Source organism: Mercenaria mercenaria, chromosome 4 (genome assembly GCF_021730395.1).
Source record: "Mercenaria mercenaria strain notata chromosome 4, MADL_Memer_1, whole genome shotgun sequence".
In the NCBI taxonomy this organism is placed as follows: domain Eukaryota; kingdom Metazoa; phylum Mollusca; class Bivalvia; order Venerida; family Veneridae; genus Mercenaria; species Mercenaria mercenaria.
Window position 1 is genome coordinate 32,880,711 of NC_069364.1, and position 20,194 is coordinate 32,900,904.

General features: G+C 36.0%; 2 protein-coding genes across 2 annotated transcripts; both read right to left on the reverse strand.

The window, feature by feature from the left end:
• Nucleotides 1–943: 943 nt before the first annotated feature.
• On the reverse strand, nt 944–7,466 carry LOC123551412 (serine protease inhibitor dipetalogastin-like). Its single transcript, XM_045340340.2, has 5 exons — nt 7,326–7,466; nt 5,867–5,981; nt 3,792–3,911; nt 1,923–2,078; nt 944–1,380 (listed from the first exon to the last, which is right to left on the reverse strand). The coding sequence occupies exons 1-5, from the start codon at nt 7,372–7,374 to the stop codon at nt 1,308–1,310; spliced, it is 513 nt and encodes a 170-aa protein (XP_045196275.1). The 5' UTR covers nt 7,375–7,466; the 3' UTR covers nt 944–1,307.
• Nucleotides 7,321–16,026, reverse strand: LOC123551413 (putative defense protein). Its single transcript, XM_045340341.2, has 5 exons — nt 15,866–16,026; nt 15,031–15,230; nt 13,511–13,653; nt 13,214–13,305; nt 7,321–9,922 (listed from the first exon to the last, which is right to left on the reverse strand). The coding sequence occupies exons 2-5, from the start codon at nt 15,206–15,208 to the stop codon at nt 9,847–9,849; spliced, it is 489 nt and encodes a 162-aa protein (XP_045196276.1). The 5' UTR covers nt 15,209–15,230; nt 15,866–16,026; the 3' UTR covers nt 7,321–9,846.
• Between the last annotated feature and the right edge of the window lie 4,168 nt (nt 16,027–20,194).

Below are 20,194 nucleotides of genomic sequence, written 5' to 3' on the forward strand. Positions count from 1 at the left end.
ATCGGCCCTGGCCCAGGACCCGAGTACAAGTAGAAAAATAATTACATATATGCGTGGGCCTCAATGAAGATTTACGTATTCACACGAAATACACAACCCCCGTACCTCAAAATTTGGGCTCAAAAATGCAGCAGAGGCCACCATTTTATACATATATTTCAAACATTTAAAGGCAGAAACGCCCTGACCCGCCTAACATGAAGGGTTACCCACTTCTGTACCGAACCCCACTTGGCACGCCGATGCCGCCTTCATTCTTAAACTGTTGCCGCTGCCGCTGCCGTTGCCGCACCCCAATGAAATATTTCTGGAACCGGGTCAGTTATACATAAACTTCGTTTTACGTACTCTTCATTTTATAAGAGATGTCTAAAAAGAATTTATCGTGTTTTCGTGTTGGCGGGGCGAAAACACGAAAACTCCACAAATATTGTATTTGTCGTGTTTTCGTGTTGTCGTGTCGGCGGGGCGAAAACACGACAACACGAAAGCACGACACATAAATAATTTGTCGAGTTTTCGTGTCGGCGGGGCGAAAACACGACAACACGAAAACTCCATAAATAATATATTTGTCATGTTTTCGTGTTGTTGTGTCGGCGGGGCGAAAACACGACAATACGAAAGCACGACACACACAATTTGTCGAGTTTTCGTGTTTTCGCCCCGCTGACATGAAAACTCGACAAATAAAGGGCGTCGACACGACATATTTATACCCGCCAACACGAAAACTCGACTGATAAATCTGTCGTGTCGGCGACCTTTAAACGTCTAGTTTTCACGTAAAATTTGTCGTGTTTTCGCCCTGCCAACACGACAACACGAAAATGGTAGAAATCAGCCACCATACTTGAAATCAGCCACCATACTTGGAGCTGAGGTCTACATTTGTAGCGTGGGTACTCAATGTTGCACTTAGCGTTTTATTCATCAGACAATAAGAAATCTAAGTTCTTTATTTATCACAAAATGGATATTTGCATATAAAAATGCAGTATTACATTCAAATGGTGAACAAAGGTGATAAAAATACACATAACGTTACATGCTTGAACCTAAAAGAGGCCAACTCTTAATATTTGAAATCCTGTTAAGTTCACACTATGAAAACTAATTTATTGTAATTCCTCCTTTATTTCATTTGTATTTGATTCTTTAAAATGTTCAGACAGTCAACGGAACGTAATACGCATCAAGTTCTGGATAGTTAACTAAGTCATTTTATTTTATGATTGTAATGAAATATAGAATTCCAAATATTAATAGTTTTCACTATTTCGTTGAATCCATTGCACCAACAATTCCTATTTCGCTGGGGGTTTGGTAAGTGCTATTGTTTCTGTTCCATCACATGCACCGTCGTGCAACAGGCCAGCGCTGAAATATAGAAGCACATACATACTTTATAGAATACAATTATCTGATATCATCATTGAACACACAAAACACACAATAGACTACAAATTTAACACAAAGTGAACTGCCGCTGATCATATATCTGTGTATGGATACTGCAGCGACAGTCACTAAATCATGTGACATTCAGTACAAATGTGTTAACATACAAACGTACCTAATCAAAAGATAGAGAAATAAAACATATTTCAACGCTATTGTCAGAAACGAACATTGTCGTCTAAGAAGTAAATGGAATCTTTAACGTGCATTGATGTCTTCTAGATATGTGGCCATATCATTTCTGGTTGAAAATGACAGGCCGTCATAAAATACCAAACCGCTGAATAGGGTGCCTTTCTTTAGCGTGTATATTCTATGGTAAATAGGTTCTGGATTGATTATGAAATGTTTACGGGTGTTTGTATTATATGCAGCATTACTGACCAAACAAATGAGCCAAATGCCGGTGTACAGACACATAATGCCCGTGTACAGACACATAAATGGCAGCAGAAACTTACCCGGCGCATTTCCTGGTACAGTCATTACCATACGTCACACCGCCGTCACCGCACACCGGTAGATAGATAAATGTGCAAATACATGGAGCTTCAGGTGCAAAATCGAACTGAGGGGTAGTTGCAATGCATGGTCCCTCCTCAAACAGTGCTACACCACTAAAATAAACATATTTTACGTTTTCTGATGTAAGTATCAAGTTGTCACGTGTTTTTAATTAAAGGCGAATAGTTTGTCTTTTCTTAAACTGATAGGAATGGAATCTACCTAATGTGGATCTAAACTCTACCTAATGTGGATATAAACTCTACTTAAAGTAGATCTAAACTCTACCTAATGTGGATCTAAACTCTACCTAATATGGATCTAAACTCCACCTAATATGGATCTAAACTCTACCTAATGTGGATATAAACTCTACTTAAAGTAGATCTAAACTCTACCTAATGTGGATCCAAATTCTACCTAATGTGGATATTAACTCCACCTAATATGGATCTAAACTCTACCTAATGTGGATCAGCAAATAAAAAATAGGGTTGTGTGCTTGATTTTTTGCTAGACTGATTTGAAAAATTTGGACCTCGCGCAATTTTTCATAATGAGAGTCTATGGGAAAATCACAACTTTCATCACATTTTCGCGAACAGATTTTTGTCTACGTTTTCTGGATAATTGACGTTACGCTATATAACCTCCGGTTTATCAAACGAGCAGAATTACCTTAAATAGTATAAATATATATAAACGTCTAAAATTTTCAGTTTTATTCAGCCAAACGGTTTTATCAGTACTTCCATCCAAAACTTTGGCATATGTTTTTATATAAATCTGATCTTCGATATAGTAAATTGAAATTTTGAATTACGTAAGTCGTTATTCTCCGCATAATACTAACAATGGGGCCTTCGTGGCTGAGAAGTTAAGGTCGCTTACCATCCCTTACCATTGTGGTTTCAAAACCTGGCGTAGAGTAAAGACATTCGTCCAGCTGGCTTACGGAAGGTCGATATTTCTACCCAGGTTCTCACCTGTGATGAAATATTGCTCGGAGGGGTAACTGGGGTTATCCGGCCTCCACCACCAAAAGCCAAAAAGTTGCCATATGGCCTATAAATATTTTAACATGTGACGTTAAAGTCACACAACCCACAAACACCTTCTCCATATGACTCGGACGTGTAGGACGATGGACGGAACACTACAAGGTGAACATACAACGCTGCTAAGGATCGAAGCCGCGACCTCTGGATCAAAGCATTGTGTTCTACTTTCTTAGCTAAATAAGTGGGCTTCCGTGACAAACTAGTCTGGCATTTGCTGGTACTACTAAAATACTAGTAAAGTTCCAACACTATATTTATTCGTTAATGTAGCTCTGTATTTATACCCTTTTCTCCCATTTCAGTACTTTTAATAACAGGGAATGTATCCGCATACTAATCACAATGTGAAGAAACAATTTTGATTTTGTTTACATGTATTGTGCCTTGCAAAGCATGAGCGCATTGGTAATTAAAGAAATAATGATTGTTCCAAGAAGCCAAGATGTAATGTTTGGTACTCACTGGGTGCTTTACACATGTGGCTCTAAAGAGGTAGGGAAAGCTATGGATTTGGGGGTGTCTTTTGTATCATGCACTGACTAAAATTACTAACACCGTGTCTTCTGGAGGAATCGCTCATACCGACTGCTTGCTATAAATAACCCTAAACACATACACGCTCGGAGTGCACTCTCTTTTGCAAGTTCTACGTTTCCTGAAGGTAGATACATTTCAATTCGTCATAAATGCATGTATCGAACATTTTCATACGGCTATAACCTATGACATATGCATAAGTCATTGCAAAGCTCTGCAAATACTTACGCGCAGTTTAGTTCGCACTGGTTTGGATAAGTTTTTCCATCCTGTCCACAAACGGGCTTGTAGATGCGTGGACATGCGCACAGAGGTCTGCATTCACCAGCGTGGGCTTGCTCCACACCGCTTTAAAATAAACAATAATACAATTATTATTGTAACGAAACAGAACGAGGTCTTTAAAAAAGACCAGTATTCATTTATATCTTCATAAACATAAGATTTAATTCCGAACACTCGAATAGTTTGATGTAATTGGTCCATTCAGTATATGAAATGTCGGAACGAACGTAATGTCCGCGTTTACTTCCGCTACCGATTTACATTTACATGTATAATAATTATGTTTACCGTGTCATTAAGTCATAATCTCAAACTTAAAACTAATATCAAAATAAATGGGTTTGTGAAACCCCCGCATCCCATATACGCATTTATATCTAATTTAACTTTTTCGTCTACCTGCGGTAAGAAGGTAAGCTAAACTACCACCGTGAAGGCTGTTACCTTAAGTATACAAGCCAGGAATTATTACTGTCTGGTTTAATTACACCCCACTCAAATGGAGACGAATTATAACAATTTATTGCGAAGTACTTAATCATGACATTTTAAAATTTATTGCCAGGTACAATGTACTTAGATTTTGAAAAGTTATTTGATTTTAAAATTTTACAATGTTATTTATGGCTTAAATACATAATTCTGAAATCTAAAAGGGCACGCTTCTTAACACAATGTTTTTTAAATAATAAACTGCTTTTTGTCAAGTACTCTATTTGTACACTTGTATGTAACTTAATAATGAAATGTTTAGGTAACAGTTATTTTTTTATAAACTAGATATGGTACCAGGGTACTAGGCATTCCGGCTGGAATATTTCCCTCAGTCTGGATGATGATGATGATGATGATGATATTTCTCCATAGGACACCGGTGTCCTCAATTCCTGTTATTGTACGGTCATTGTAAACAGTATAGTCCGAACAAAAATAAGGTGTGATAATTGTTTTGAATGTCAACAGTCCGAGTGTTATCCGTTCCGTATACCCCAAACAATCAAGCGATCATAAGCTGATCAGAAGCTTTTTTTAATTGTTCACTTTACCGACAGACGATCAGGAGACTGAGAAGCTTACGGTCATTTTTACAAAATTTACAAAAAAATATGACCTGTATCGAATAAGATAACGGCGTTGCAGCTATTTTTTCTTTGGTAAATATATCAGGATATGATAAACGAATAACACGGACGTGCTCAGGTGATATGGGATATTGTAAACCTGTTACTCTTCTCAGGTTGAAAATTCTCCAAAGCCTATGTTAAATTATTATTTAATTTAATTTGTTGAGTATAACGTCGCACCGACACAATTATAGTTCATAATTATGGCAACTTTCCAGCTTTTGATGGTGGGGGAAGACCCCATGTGCCCCTCCGTGCATTATTTCGTCACGAACGGACACCTGGGTAGAACCACCGGTCCCCTTCACAAGTCCAGTAAATTACCGAGTGGGATCTCTGATAAGTTTCGTCATTGGACCCACTCGGTCATAAAACCCGTACGAATATACATACAAGCTAAACTTTCTGTTAAAACCCGCGGGACATCAATAAGAAATGTTATTCGTTTGATATATGGACTATGCCAGTCAGAATACACCGCAATATACTAGAGCAGTTACTAGATAGTAAAGACAGTAACTAGAAATCACTGCCACATATAGATTTGCAATTTATTCAGAATTTAGCAGATCTTATAAACACTCATACTTATTGCGCCTTATCTTTATCAGTTTCGTCCCGTCACTATGTCGCCCTCGTCACAACAGGACGAGACATCCAAACAACATAACACGTAAATACAGGCATTCGGTTCTGTCCGGCATTGGGGCGGGCGGACGACTGAATATAGGACAGGTAGAACCACACTCAAAACAACTTTAAAAATGTTAATGCAGACATTAATATTTACGAAAATAACTTATTTCTCTTTAAAAGGCATACCCGTTCAAAAAGTAAAGAAAAGGCACTGCATTTTTAGCAAATAACTTGGTTAATTTACTATAAAATACTTACGCACAATTCAATGCGCATTTATTGCCGTAAGTTTTCCCGTCCACACCACAAACAGGCATGTACTCCATTGTGCAAATGCACGGCATCACAGGTGCCTCCGTTGTTGGAAGCGCAACTGATAAAAGATTCAAACATAGGATAAGTGCAGTCTTCTACAAACAGGGTAAGTACCATGCGACTTGTTTTATGATAAGGCTTCCACAAACAACATATAGTTCGCTTATTTGATTGATGTATTATTGTTTCATGTAGCTACAAGAACTTGCTATGTAAATTCTTTTATCCTACCCTCATATAAGACATAGCGCAATATCAGCCTGCCTAATAAACTTTGCTTTATCTAGTCAGTGTCAAGATATCACTTTTGCGGGAAATTTTGAAATCACTTATTTTATCAAAATTTTGCATTTAAATCATTACCATTGTATTGGAAATGTCTGAATTTGGAAAATGAGTGGTCAAATCAAAGGTTTTTATCCTGAAACAAAAAAGTTATTGCTATTTTTCACTTTTACGGCACTTCAGCCGGAAATTTTGAAAACAATTTTTTTCCGAATATTTCATTGAAACTGTTATCATTGTATTGGAAATGTTCTAACTAAGAAAATAAGTGGTAAAATCAAAAGTTTTTATCCAGAAACAAAAAAGTTATTACATTTTTTCAATTTTCCACAAACTGAATTACACTAGCAAACGTCATATTATATGACGTCAAGTCTGCACGCTGTTGCTCTTTCCAACGACTTTTCCCTAATTTTCTGAACAGGTAGGATAAATAGAATATTAGATTACTGTCTGAATAAATTTAAATTTATTAGGCTCGTCTACGAAAAAATATAAGGCTCGGCAGAGCCTCGCCTAATATATTTTCTTCGACTCGCCTAATAAATTTAAATTTATCAGACAGTAACCTAATATTCTCTATTTATCTAGGAAATACAGCATGCTTAAGTAAATCAATAAAGGCATTGGCGGCGCACCGGATAAAGCACACGAATAAATCAGAATACGACTTAGTCCTGAAACCAGGCAAATATTGTATAAGTAGAACACACCCTTTATTGAGCACTGTAACTCTTTTATTCTAGAACAAATGGATGACAATAAAATAAACTTAGTTCTACTTTTGCACAGCCCGTCTCGTTCAGCGAAATAGACGGAGCTCAAGTTTTGCATTGAGAGGCAATAGCTTTGAATAGAGCTCAAGTTTATGCTCATCGTTATGGCTGAATTACTAGCTTGTTGACAACATGTTTGTACTGCATTAATACACAGGAATACTGACTAGGTTCAAATACCACGGAGTTTAACTGAAATACTGTTTAAAATCGTGTTAAACCAAACAACATAAAAACAAATAAAAATAAAAACAACACTAGCATAATTAACTTTGATACAATGCCAGCGGTTGAGGAAAATTGTCTAAAAGAAACAATTTAAATGAAAATACAGTACAAACCTGAAACTCCAACACAAACTATCACTGCTACGCACACTGTAGTCAACATCTTCAGTATCTAACGCTTATCCAGATTTTAGAATTTTCTATTCCCTGTTTTTCGCGTTTATATTTTCGTACGTAGGCTAACGGTTTTTATATGTTCAGTATTGATACAGGTGTGACGCACTAGTACTTCATATCAGTGTTTATTAAAGCGACCCGTTCGCAAATTCATCGTAAAAATGGAATAGTCTCTAAAAGTCTTTTTAACGTCATCTTGATATTAGTAACTATAAGTAACTGAATGGCCAGAATGACCCCTCATTGCACATGCTACCAAATGATAGTGCATCGTTCTGCTTCCGTACTGAAAAACTGTCAATCAAAAGTTCATAATTGCATATCATTTTGAATGAACTATAAATAAATGAATTTTGATTGACCGACGTTACCGACGTACACACAATATATGACATTACAGAGTTTTGTACTTTGGCATTCAAAAATGTAAATAGCGTTATGTTACTACAGATTACTAAAACAATTGGTCAAAATGTGCAATGAGGGAGTAGATGACGACATTGCAAAGTTTACTAAAACAATTGGTAAAAGTAGGCATTAAGGGAGTAGATGACGACACGGAAAAGTTTACTAAAACAATTGGTAAAAGTAGGCAATGAGGAAGTAGATGACGACATTGCAATGTTTACTAAAACAACTGGCCAAAGTGGGCAATGAGGGAGTAGATGACGACATTGCAAAATTTGCTAAAACAACTGGTCAAAGTGGGCAATGAGACAGTAGATAACGACATGTATAAGTTTACTAGAACAATTGGTGAGAGTGGACAATGAGGGAGTAGATGACGACGTTGCAGTTTACTAAAACAATTGGTCAAAATGGGCAATGAGAGAGTATATGACGACAATGCAAAGTTCACTAAAACAATTGATCAAAGTAGGCAATATGGGAGTAGATGACGAGATTGCAAAGCATACACAAACAATTGGTCAAAATGGGCAATAAGAGAGTATATGACGACATTGCAAAGTTCACTAAAACAATTGTCAAAGTAGGCAATGAAGGAGTAGATGACGATATTGCACAGTTTACTAAAACAACTGGCCAATGTGAGCAATGAGGGAGTAGAACGAAATAGCAAAGTTTACTCAAACAACTGGTCAAAATGGGCATAGACAGAATAGATGACGACATAACATAGTTTATTTAAACATTGGCCAAATGGTGGGCAGTGAGAGAGTAGATGCCTACATGGAAAATATAATTAAAACAATTGGTTAAAATGGGTAATGGGGGAGAACATGACGACATTGCAAAGTTTACTCAAAAAACTTGCCCAAGTGGGCAATGAGGGAGTAGATGACGACATTTCAAAGTTTACTCAAACAACTGGTCAAAATGGGTAACGAGAAAGTAGATGACGACATGGCAAAGTTTAGTAAAACAATTGATCAAAGTGGAAAATGAGGGAGTAGATGACAACATTGCAAAGCTTACTAAACAATTGGTCAAAATAAACAATAAGAGAGTAGTTGACGACATTGCAAAGTTCACCAAAACAACTGGTCAAAATTGGCAATTTGGGAGTAGCTGAAGACATTGCAAAGTTTACTAAGACAATTGTCCAAAATGGACAATGAGAGAGTAGATTACGATATTGCAAGGTTTACTAAAACAACTGACCAAAGTGCGCAATGAGGGAGTAGATGACGACATTGCAAAATTTTACAAAAACAAGTGGTTAAATGGGCAATGAGGGGGTAGATGACGACATTGCAAAGCTTAATAAAACAATTGGTCAAGGTGGGCAATGAGGGAGTAAACGACAAGATTGCAAAAATTACTAAAAATGGGTGTTCATCCTGGTCAGTCAAAATTCGTATTTGAACTTAATGTAATACAACGGTTATCCGTTTTTCATTTACTTTCTTATTGCATATATGTAAGATGTATACGTTATATGTCAAACTATGAGAAATCAAACAAAGGTACTGATTTTTTTTCACTCTATATTTGGACAGCAAGCTTTAAGATTATGGTGCCGGCACGGACTGCCACGGGCTTGTTGACTAGGACAGCATCATAGCTCACACTTGGCGTCTGACAGGATCGGTCTTTGATCGCCCAATATCTTTCCAAAATTTTGTGGCCAACTAGCTTAACTTCAAAGAAAGGTAATAAAAAGGTACTCAGGAAGCACTAGAGTTCTGACAGAAACTAAAATACAACCTGTTTTATTACAAACTGATATCATTAATCGATACTTGCAAATATTGGAAGATATCACCTTAAAACTCAAAAAAGTTTAAAGATACACAATGTTATATCTTCTGTCCCAAGATCAAAAGAGAATCGGATTTATAATAGGCTATGAACTGTTTACAATAAAACATGATAATAAATATGTCTTAAGGACAACAAAGCACTTGTCTTCGTGTTCATAATATCTATGTCACGCAACTAGGTTGGACAAATAATGGTTTAGAATGGTGATTTTATAAGAAAACACGCGTTAAACTCATGCGGCCTTGATCCTTTCAGAAAAGGCTCCCAACCAGTATTTACTTGGAAAGAATTGCTGTACCACAGTAGCCCTGAAAAAAAGATAAAAAAATATCTTGAATATCAGTGTAAGATATCATATAACTGTAGGAAGATCTTTTTCATTAAACTGAAGAAAACAGTAGCACCACTAAGCTGAGAATACTCGCCTGAAGGCAGCTTTGAATAGAACCACTGAAGGCTTCAGCAGGCAGATATACAGCGAGTGATTGTCTGATTATTACGCATGGCATTGACCATAACCATTGACTGAGAAAATGAAACTCAAGAGGGCTCCGTGGTAAGTGTGCTGTCTATGGACAATACACATGCCATGTTTGAAAGACGCAGGTCAATGCGTTTAAAATATTGGACAGAAACAGTTTTTGTACTAACAGTCACTGTGACTCACTGGCACTAGACCACTCTACATGTTATACCCTAACCCTAGGTATACTATAAGAACCATGGTCATGAACGGGAAAATGCACTAACCGATTTCAATCGCACATTTCTCACCTAAAACGCACAGTTCGATGAATGGGTAGCAAGCATATTGAACATGCGGTAATTTATCTTCCATCGTACACCAGTCACATTGTCTCAATATTTCATATTGCAGAGATACTCCACATATTTTATGCTTTTGTCAACTTGCGTGAACTTCCCTAATGAACATCCGGTCCAGAGGTCACAGCAGTGTGCACATATTAGGCGAAATGTAATCAAACAAAGACAGAATGCAAAATATTCTCAGTTATTATAGTGCGTTTCATTCGACCTGGCAATAAAACCCAAAATGATGAATGAAATTCAACTCTCAGATGATTTTGAATTTGAAGTCATAAATCGGTATATATCTGTACTGTTTATTTAATTCACACTGCAGATTTATGCTGCGTATACACGTACATTGTAGCGTACACGTGTAGTTAAACGACGGCTGACATACTAATTAGAATAGTTTTGTAATCTAGACGGAAATTCATCAGTTTTTTTTTCTGTAACGTTGATGAAACTTTCTAAGATAAGACATATTGTAGAAATGTTACCGGTACACAATGGAAGATAAATAACCACTTCTTCAATATCCATAGTACACAATTAATGGGTTAGTATATTTTCCCGTTCATGACCATGGTTCTTACGGGGTAGGGTATTACATGTACAGAGGCATTTTTTTCATTTTTTTTGCCAGTGCTGTGACCCTGCATTTTGACCCAGTGCCTCCAAATCCGATAGTGACCAAAATTGGTATAACATAGTGATACATAAGATATATACATTTATTCACTTGGCATCGGCAATGCACATACTAAGTTTAAAGATCGTCAATCAAGACGTCCTTAAATATGGTGTACGACATTGATCTTTGACAAACTAACCGCAAAATCAATAGGGACCACTAGCTTTGAGTAATGGGCGTGACAAGTTTTAGGTTCTCATACCAAAACATTCTTAAATTATTGTTCGGAAACGAAATTGCTGACAGATGAATAGACAGACGAATGGCACCATCAGATAATACCGTATCGTCCACGTGATCACAACCATGAAATATGATTATAGAAATATCAAAGGTTTTGAGTCAGGTTTTCCGATTTAAAAGTATCCTGACACCCTGCCACCAAAACGCGTTTCACATAAGCAATCAAAATGATATAAGATAATAAAATGGAACGATAATAAATTTTCAAGCATGTGGATTTGCGGATGAAATAGCGTTGGCGTGGGTATGAGTGTTATTAATACGGAATCTTGTTAGGGACATCGCGTTTTCGCCTCTCGCCTTTCACAGATGTAGAAGAAAAAAACTGCTGGCCCCGTGTTCACAAAACATTTTTCGGTCTCAGCTGAGTTTGAGTTTGAAATTTTAATATCAGTTTTACTAAAACTTCATGGTTAAATTCCAAATGAGACTGACCATCAGTACTAATTAGTCACTAATTAGTACTAATTAGTCACTTGACTAATTTTAAACATGCTACTTAGATATAAATGACAAATAAAGTTTCGTTATCAAACTCAGCTGAGACTGAAAATGTTTTGTGAACACAGATTCCGTAGAATATGCAATGCCGAACGCTACATAGTGAACATGAACAATACATACTTCTGTACACTGGGAACCAGACCAGAAAGAAAATGCCTCTGTACATGTTATACCCTACCCCTAGGTGTTCTGTTAGAACCATGGTCATGAACGAGAAAATATACTAACTCATTTCAATCGCGCATTTCATACCTAAAACGCGCAGTTCGGTGAATGGGTACCCAGCATATTGAAATAGCGGTAATTCATCTTCCATCGTTCACCAGTCACATTGTCTCAATATTTCATATTGCAGAGATACTCCACATATTTTATGCTTTCGTTAACGTTACAGAAAAAAAACAAGCGTGAACTTCTATATGTACAGCGCCTTTGAACGTGTTTATCATGAAAATGGCGCTATATATATCTGGTATAATAATAATAATAATAATATAACTTCCCTAATAAGCATCCGGTCTAGCGGTCACAGTAGTGTGCATATTTTAGGCGAAATATAAATAAACAAATCCAGAATGCAAAATATTCCCAGTTTTACAATAAAACTCGAAATGATGAATGAAATTCGTCTTATATATGATTTTTAAGTTTTAAGTCATACATTGGTATACATCTGTACTGTTTATTTAATTCATATTGCACATTTATGCTGCATATAAACATATTAGCGTACACGTGTAGTTAAACGACGACTGACATATATTTTCACATCAGCCAATCAGAATGGTTTTGTAATCTAGACCGGAACTTCACTAGGGAAGTTCAACGAAGATTTTTGTGTAACGTTGAAAAAATTATAAACTACACGTTGTTTCTTTCAGATAAGAAATATTGAAGAAACGTGACCGGTACACAATGGAAGATAAATTACCACTTGTTCAATATCCATAGTATTCATTTAACGAACTGCGCGTTTTAGGTATGAAATGCGCGATTGAAATGAGTTAGAATATTTTCTCGTTCATGACCATGGTTCTAACAGAACACCTAGGGGTAGGATATAACATGTACAGAGGCATTTTCTTTCTGGTCTGGTGCCAGTGCTTCTATAGAAAGAATTTTTATTTTGAAATTTCATACTTTAAATAGAGAGAATTTTTACTCATGGTAAGTGTACATTTGTATACCAAATTGTTCCAGAAGTCTCATTCTATAGAACAACTGTGTGCATATATTATAAAGAACATTGATCTAGGAAGTATCAACAGAATTGCAATGAACCTCGGTTTACATTGCTATTAAACAGCAGGACTTTTACATTAACGTTTAAAGGAGGCAAATATTGAACTACCTGAATGACAAATCACCAGCAGACGTACTCGGTGCCTTCCATGTAAATTTTATGAGCTGTTTGTCCTTATTACTAATGTGAGTAAGTCCAGCCTGAAATAGAATTTTCATTAAATAATTATGTATTTGCACTGAGATGCAAAAAAGCTTCATTATATCTTTTTCGTCTAATGGTATGTTGCATTCTTATCTTTGATAGGAGAACCCAACAGACCAGGACTTTTGCAGAGCTCTTTGTATGAAAATAAATGATAAAACTCATAAATGGTATTTTTACAAAACAATACTATCCAATCACCTTTCCACAAACATGTTTCTGTAGAGTGGCGTCTAAGCTTATAAATTCCCCTACACCTTCCTCTTTTTGCGATACTTCTTGCGCTGATCCTACTTCTATCAGAAATCCTTTGAACGTCATGTTGTCTGCAGAATAAAGCTCCCCTAAAATGGAGCGTTTTACTGTTAATGAGCATATTAAAAAAACAAAACACATGATAAGGCTGAAATGGAATGGTATAGATATGCTGAAACTACATGTCACAAACAAAAACCTTTCTTTGAAAATGGATGTTTCTGTATGGAGGAACGCCCTCCTAAAACAAAACTTTATACTGTACATTTTTTTAATCGAAATGAAATATTACATCGTTTCCTTTTCTAGTAGTTCTCTCCTTAAACAAGATATTATGAGATTCTATTATGAAAACTCCCATAAATAATATCTGCATGCTTTGCCCCTGTATGAAGATCTGATTTTATAGGCATTACCAAAAGCATATATTTATTTTGTATATTGAGAGTACAGCCTCCTGTGCTGTTTGAACTCGCCACCTTTTGATTGTGAAGCAACAACTAATTAAGCTATAGAGGACTCTTTAAAAATACATCTACTGGTACTGATGATAAACCCGGACAGATGATAAAGTCGATCACCTTGGAAATATTCGATTGCAATCGGTTATTTATAAAATTGAACACATCATCTAATAGTTTCCACTTACAACACCAACTGGGGTAAAAAAAAGGTAAATATTATGTATAAATAAATGACTTACATTTATCTGTATAAAAATATTTATCCAAAATTACTGGGGAAGATGGTGTTTTTTGCGTATGCTCACTGTCGCCACATGAAGGCCTGACATTGGGTCACTTTTCACTACTTGATCAGGAATGACTGTTGCAGCTTTTGGGGAAAGTTTCAATATAATGCTACGAAGAAAATTTTGTAAATGACAAAGTGGTCGAATTTATCATCAGTCAACCTTCGTACAGTCCCCATTTTACAAACCCCTTTCAGGGCCTCACTTCGTGTGAGTTTGCTAACTAAATATAAATTTGAATTATGTAAGGTTTGCAGCAAATGTTAAGCTTTATTTTGATACCGACCATTGATTACAAATTGCAGAAATAAAAAATTTACACGTAAAAAACTCATTTTTTTGTTCGGGTTTATCATAAGTACCAGTAAGCTTATGAAACCTGATTTATGCAACCTTGCTAATTTGTACTCAGATAGAGCCAATCAAATACTGGCAGAGACTGGTTCTGGGAGACGCCAAAATGACGGTCTATTAGTGTCTTTACGGTTTAATGTACATGACTTTTGTTGAATTCGCATGTTGAATTCATAACCATGCCGTCTGATTCATAAGAAAACGTTTTATTAATAGTTTTGTTTATTTGACAAATGAAGAGGTTAAAATGTAATTAAAGCTTGGCTTAATCTAACTCGGAGATGTTTCTAGCATTACGTCCTATGATCTAGTGCAAATGGATGAAATACTACTGCAAAGTAAATATTTTGACTTCATTCACCCGAAATTTCATCTCCTGGTTTGTAAGACGTGGCAGATATTTTCAGCTTGAAGGGGTTTTCTCCAGATGTTTCTGTTGGAAGGTGACCTGGAATCATTTCTTTACAGGCAATGTCAGGCGCTCCGTTAGGAAAAGCAATTGCTAAGTAACACAGACAAGCAAACACAAGCAGTCTCATTTCCACTCAGAAAAAAAAATCTCTACAATAAAAACAAAATAGATGACCGTCGAAAGTAAATACAAAACCAATGTTATAGAGTAAAGTGTCGAATTATGTGTCTACATACCATTATATATAATATTGACTACATATCAGTTTCCTCTGTAGACAATATATCGGAAATAAGCGTACTATCATCGTAATAATAGGTAACAACAATAGTGTTGTAATGATACTGAGGAGGATTAAGATTATCAGGTTGATGACGATGGTGATTGTAATCATAATGATGATGACAGTAATAATGATGATGACGATGACTGTTTGATTATTAAAATGTTACACGTGATTTTTATATTTAACACGTCTAAACTTTGCAATATATGATATCAGATGAAAACAGCGTAGCATGTGTATTGTACGAGCATTTCATCAGTCGTTTAAAAAGTTATCTTACAGAACGAAAAGAAAGGGAGAGTTTTGAGAACATATACCAGACTATCATCTTATCATAGCATAACAAGTACGCAATAGGATAATATATATATTACAATGTTAATTTGGGAGAGGTCAAACAAATAACTTTACAATATAAGGGTTTCAGTCGAACACAAAATAGGTATAAATGCTTATTAAATCTAATAAGGCTCATAACAGAAGTAAAACTGAACTTACCTAAGCAAACGAGTAAAAGTGTTGGTAAAATTTTAAGACTCAACTGTCAGATCTGTTTATATACTGGATGACAAGTAACAAGTGGGTCACATAAGGAAAGGTTACGCCATGTTATTATTAACAAATAGAGCACCTACTGACGGTGTCTTATTGTTCTGGTGAACGTCCACGTAGAATATGAGATAACCTATGTGACCTATATACATGGCTTATGTTCTTATTTTTATATAATAGTTAAAATTGTTGTCAAGTTATCGTTTTGTTCAATTGTCGAGTACAGTATCACGCAGGCGACCTCCCTGGCCGAGTGGTTAATATCTTTGGCTTCAAATCACTTGCCCCTCTTCGCTGCAGGTTCGAAACTTCGCATTGGGTGAAGAATTCTTTAATGTAAGAAAGCTTGCTTACAGAAGTTCGGTGGCTTTAGATGGCCGCCCATAATCTGTTATTTTCCGCCAACATAAAAACTGCAAAGTCACCATATGACCTACAATAGCCGGTGAGACGTTAAACCCAACTCACAATAACGCAGATAATTGTGATTAATATTTTTGTCAAGTTCCATGAATTTTTAGGAGTATTATTTTTCAGATCGGCTTATTTCCGCCAGCAATCAAACCAACACAGTTTTATCAGAAATATTGTAATGTAGGGTTAACGCACGTTTTTTTGTGTAACAACATCTGCAGAATCCCAAGGGATTGGTTGGTGGACGAGCCCGTAGGGCGAGTGCACCAACATAGCCCGCGGGATTCTGCAGATGTTGTTTCACAAAACAAACGTGTGTTATCGCTATTCTTGCATAAAACACAACTAAAGTGCTGGAAATATCGAAAAAAACACGACTATTCAGCTGACATTAGCTGATCGAAGTCGGTCGTTTCAGGTTGTTATGGACACATGTTTTATTTATGCATTTCCAGGGCCTACAGAAACAGTGCATATTTTATACATGCCGAACGGACATTCTTGATGTGGTAATTTCTTTGATATTAAATATATGTAAAATAAGTATGACTCCCCCTTTTTCCAATATATCGGTAGGAACTTTGGCTTTAGAGGCTCGGAATTATGAGAATAGGGCATACACGGCATCCTGTCTTTACACAATTTGCAGGTGAGGTGCCGACAGAACACAATTCTGCTTGGTTTAAATTTATAGTCTGTCCCTTACGCTTTTTAAATGTAAACATTATCGTTTAATAGAAATTGATATCGATACCTATATTCTTCATATCGTAAAAAATGAAATCTCTAGGCCTATAACGTAGAAAATTTTGCTTTGCACCCCACCCCATCGCGATCAAAGTTTGATAAACACAAAAATTTGAATGTTTCCAACATCGATATAATCAACTTAGATTGGATTTATAAACTCAAACATTGTTGGTGAGATCTACAAATAAATTGAAAAATATGTAATAAATACCTTCTGTTCATCAAATGTTCATTAACTATGGAAAAATCATTCAAACTTAACGCTTCGTCATGTTTATGCTTTACATTACACACCATCACTACATCAGTAGACTGCATAGATGTGTAAAGTAGACACAAACATTTTTTTAAAGTTTTAGTGTAAGATTTAAAGTTAGCATGTCAACTTTCTCAACTCAAATTAATTTGGAAAACGAAATTGTATTTTTGTAAATGTTGTTTGCCTATCATTTTCAGGGATTAAATCGCGGCGTGTAAACTTACTTTGAGTCAAATACGCGTAATAATACAATAATACGGAACGTCAATGCAGTCGCGTATCAAGAGAGGTAGCACTTATTACAAGTTAAAGTAAAGTTAGGTTGAAAAATGATATTTTTAATAAAAATGCAGATGAAAAGATTTCATAAATCTCAGACCTTTCGACTTCGGCCAAAATTGATTCGGGATCCATAATTTGCTTACGTTGGACCCGCAACAGCATATTCAAAACGTTCACCAACAGCGCGTGCTCACGAGAATCTCCTTGTTTGTACACGTTTTTTCCCTGTTTGTGCATGCCCGAAATCGGCAAAAAACAAAGGTTTTATGCAAGAATTAATGCCATAACGTAGTGTTATCAAAGGGTCTTATGTTTTGTCCCATTGGTCCGTCCGCCAGTTCGTCTGTCACAAAATGAAGAACCTTCCATAACCTTAGAAGTGCAATATGTCATTTTTGTGAAGTTTAGTTCATAGGTTGAGGGTTATCAGAAGATTTTGAAAAAAAAAAATGTTATTAGATTGGGTGGATGCCGTAGGCAGGGAGGCGGGGTGAGGAGTGGGGTGTGTGGACGGCGTGAACCTTTGATTTCCGTTCAGTAACTTGAGTTAGGAGTGAGCGATTGCAATGTAACTTTGTATATAAGTAGCTTTGCATAGAGAATGTGTCAGTATGGTCAAATTGAAGGGCAGCATAACCTAACTGATCTACTTACCTAGAAAATTCCACCGTTGCGCAGTGGTCAATTGCGTTTGCCCTAAGTTACTTTTTGTGATGTGGAATTGATGGGCCGCGGTTTGTTCGTTTTTGGTTGTTTTTCTTTTTCACTATTCGATGTTAGAGTTCAGTTAATGAAATTATTTTTCAGAGATTTAAGGCTAATGTAGGTGCAGGCCTGTAACCAAAGTCAAAATATGACGTTGGCTGGGAAGGTTCAATTTCGTGCATTTTAAATAAAATGCATTACTATTAAAATCATCAAAATGAATCGATCAATGTATTAAGAATTTATGCAAATACGGGTTAGGCGCAGATCGGGCGGTGTTTGGGGGTCACCATAAAAGAGATTTTGTAATTAAAATTTCAATCTAATGAGTTTTAGGTACGTAGGTGCGATTTCATTCTCTTGCAATGTTCCATTTTCCCTTAAGATAGAAAACAAAAATCGGACAATTATTGAAATGTTAAAAAAAAGACAAAGCGGTAGGTGCGTATGGATAGGTCGGTCATTCAAACCCAGAACAACATTGCGCATTCGAATTCGAAACGACATTGGACATTCAAATTGCGAACGATATTGGACCGATATTGGACATTCAAATTGCGAACGATATTGGACATTCAAATTGCGAACGACATTGGACATTCAAATTGCGACCGATATTAGACATTCAAATTGCGAACGACATTGGACGTTCAAATTGCGAACGACATTGGACATTCAAATTGCGAACGATATTGGACATTCAAAACCAGAACGACATTGGACATTCAAATTGCGAACGATATTGGACGTTCAAATTGCGAACGACATTGAGCATTCAAACAAGAATGACATTAGACATTCGAAGAATGGGGATATGTTCTCGGCTTATTTTCTTCTAATAAAATGTATTTGTTTAATTCATACATACTTTCTAGCCCATACGTCAAGATGATCCAAAATGTTTCGTTGTAGTCGTTGTGAATTCTAACATGCAGTAAGTGAACATAAATATGTCGGACTAATCTATTACTCGATCAAAATCAGATTGACCACTATTTAAGGGTATATCAGTCGGGCTATTATGGAATAACCCTCACTGAAGCTTCAATTGATATTTTTAAAAGACACATCAGGAAATATTTTCTTGCTAATTTTAAAATACTCAGAAATTTCAATAAGTTAGACATCACTTATCAGTTTGAAAAGAGAATACAGCTCAATTAGCTTATATTTACAACAATAGAAGACAGACAGTACACCCAAACAGCGAAACAATAAACACCCAGACAAATGTTTTTTTATCAATCACAGTTCTTTCAAAGATACGTGAGAAGGGTCATTAACGAAAATAAATTGGTCTTTGAAAATAATTTACTGATCAATGATCCGGACAGTATTCTTAGTTCAATACTCCATGTTATACGGGAACCAAAACTCTGACACATTATGTTTATTTTGACCTTTGAAAGTGAGCCTTTTGATGAAGCAAATTGTAAACAGCGACACATTTTCTGGCGAATTATCTTAACGTGTGTTGGTTTACTAAAAGGAACACAATTTTACATAATTTACCTAAACTTGTATACATATATGCATTTATTCGGTTTAATATTCTTCGTTAGCCCACGACTTTATGCCATAATGAGTGATGAAACTTGTTTTATAACGGTGGTGGTTCAACAAACAGTAAATAAATCATCCAACAAATGTAAAAGTACAAGATATCGAAAATGTTAAATGCGTAAGCTTCAACTTCAAGTCCATGATTATTTGATTTTTGTCTGAGCCTAAGCTTTATTACATAGAGAAAAACATAATACCCGATAAATGAACAATTTCAACGACTCTTTCATCCGTATGCATGACGTGAAATTATTCGAGGTGCAAAAATATTATTGAATGAATACGCACTTGTGGATGCGAAA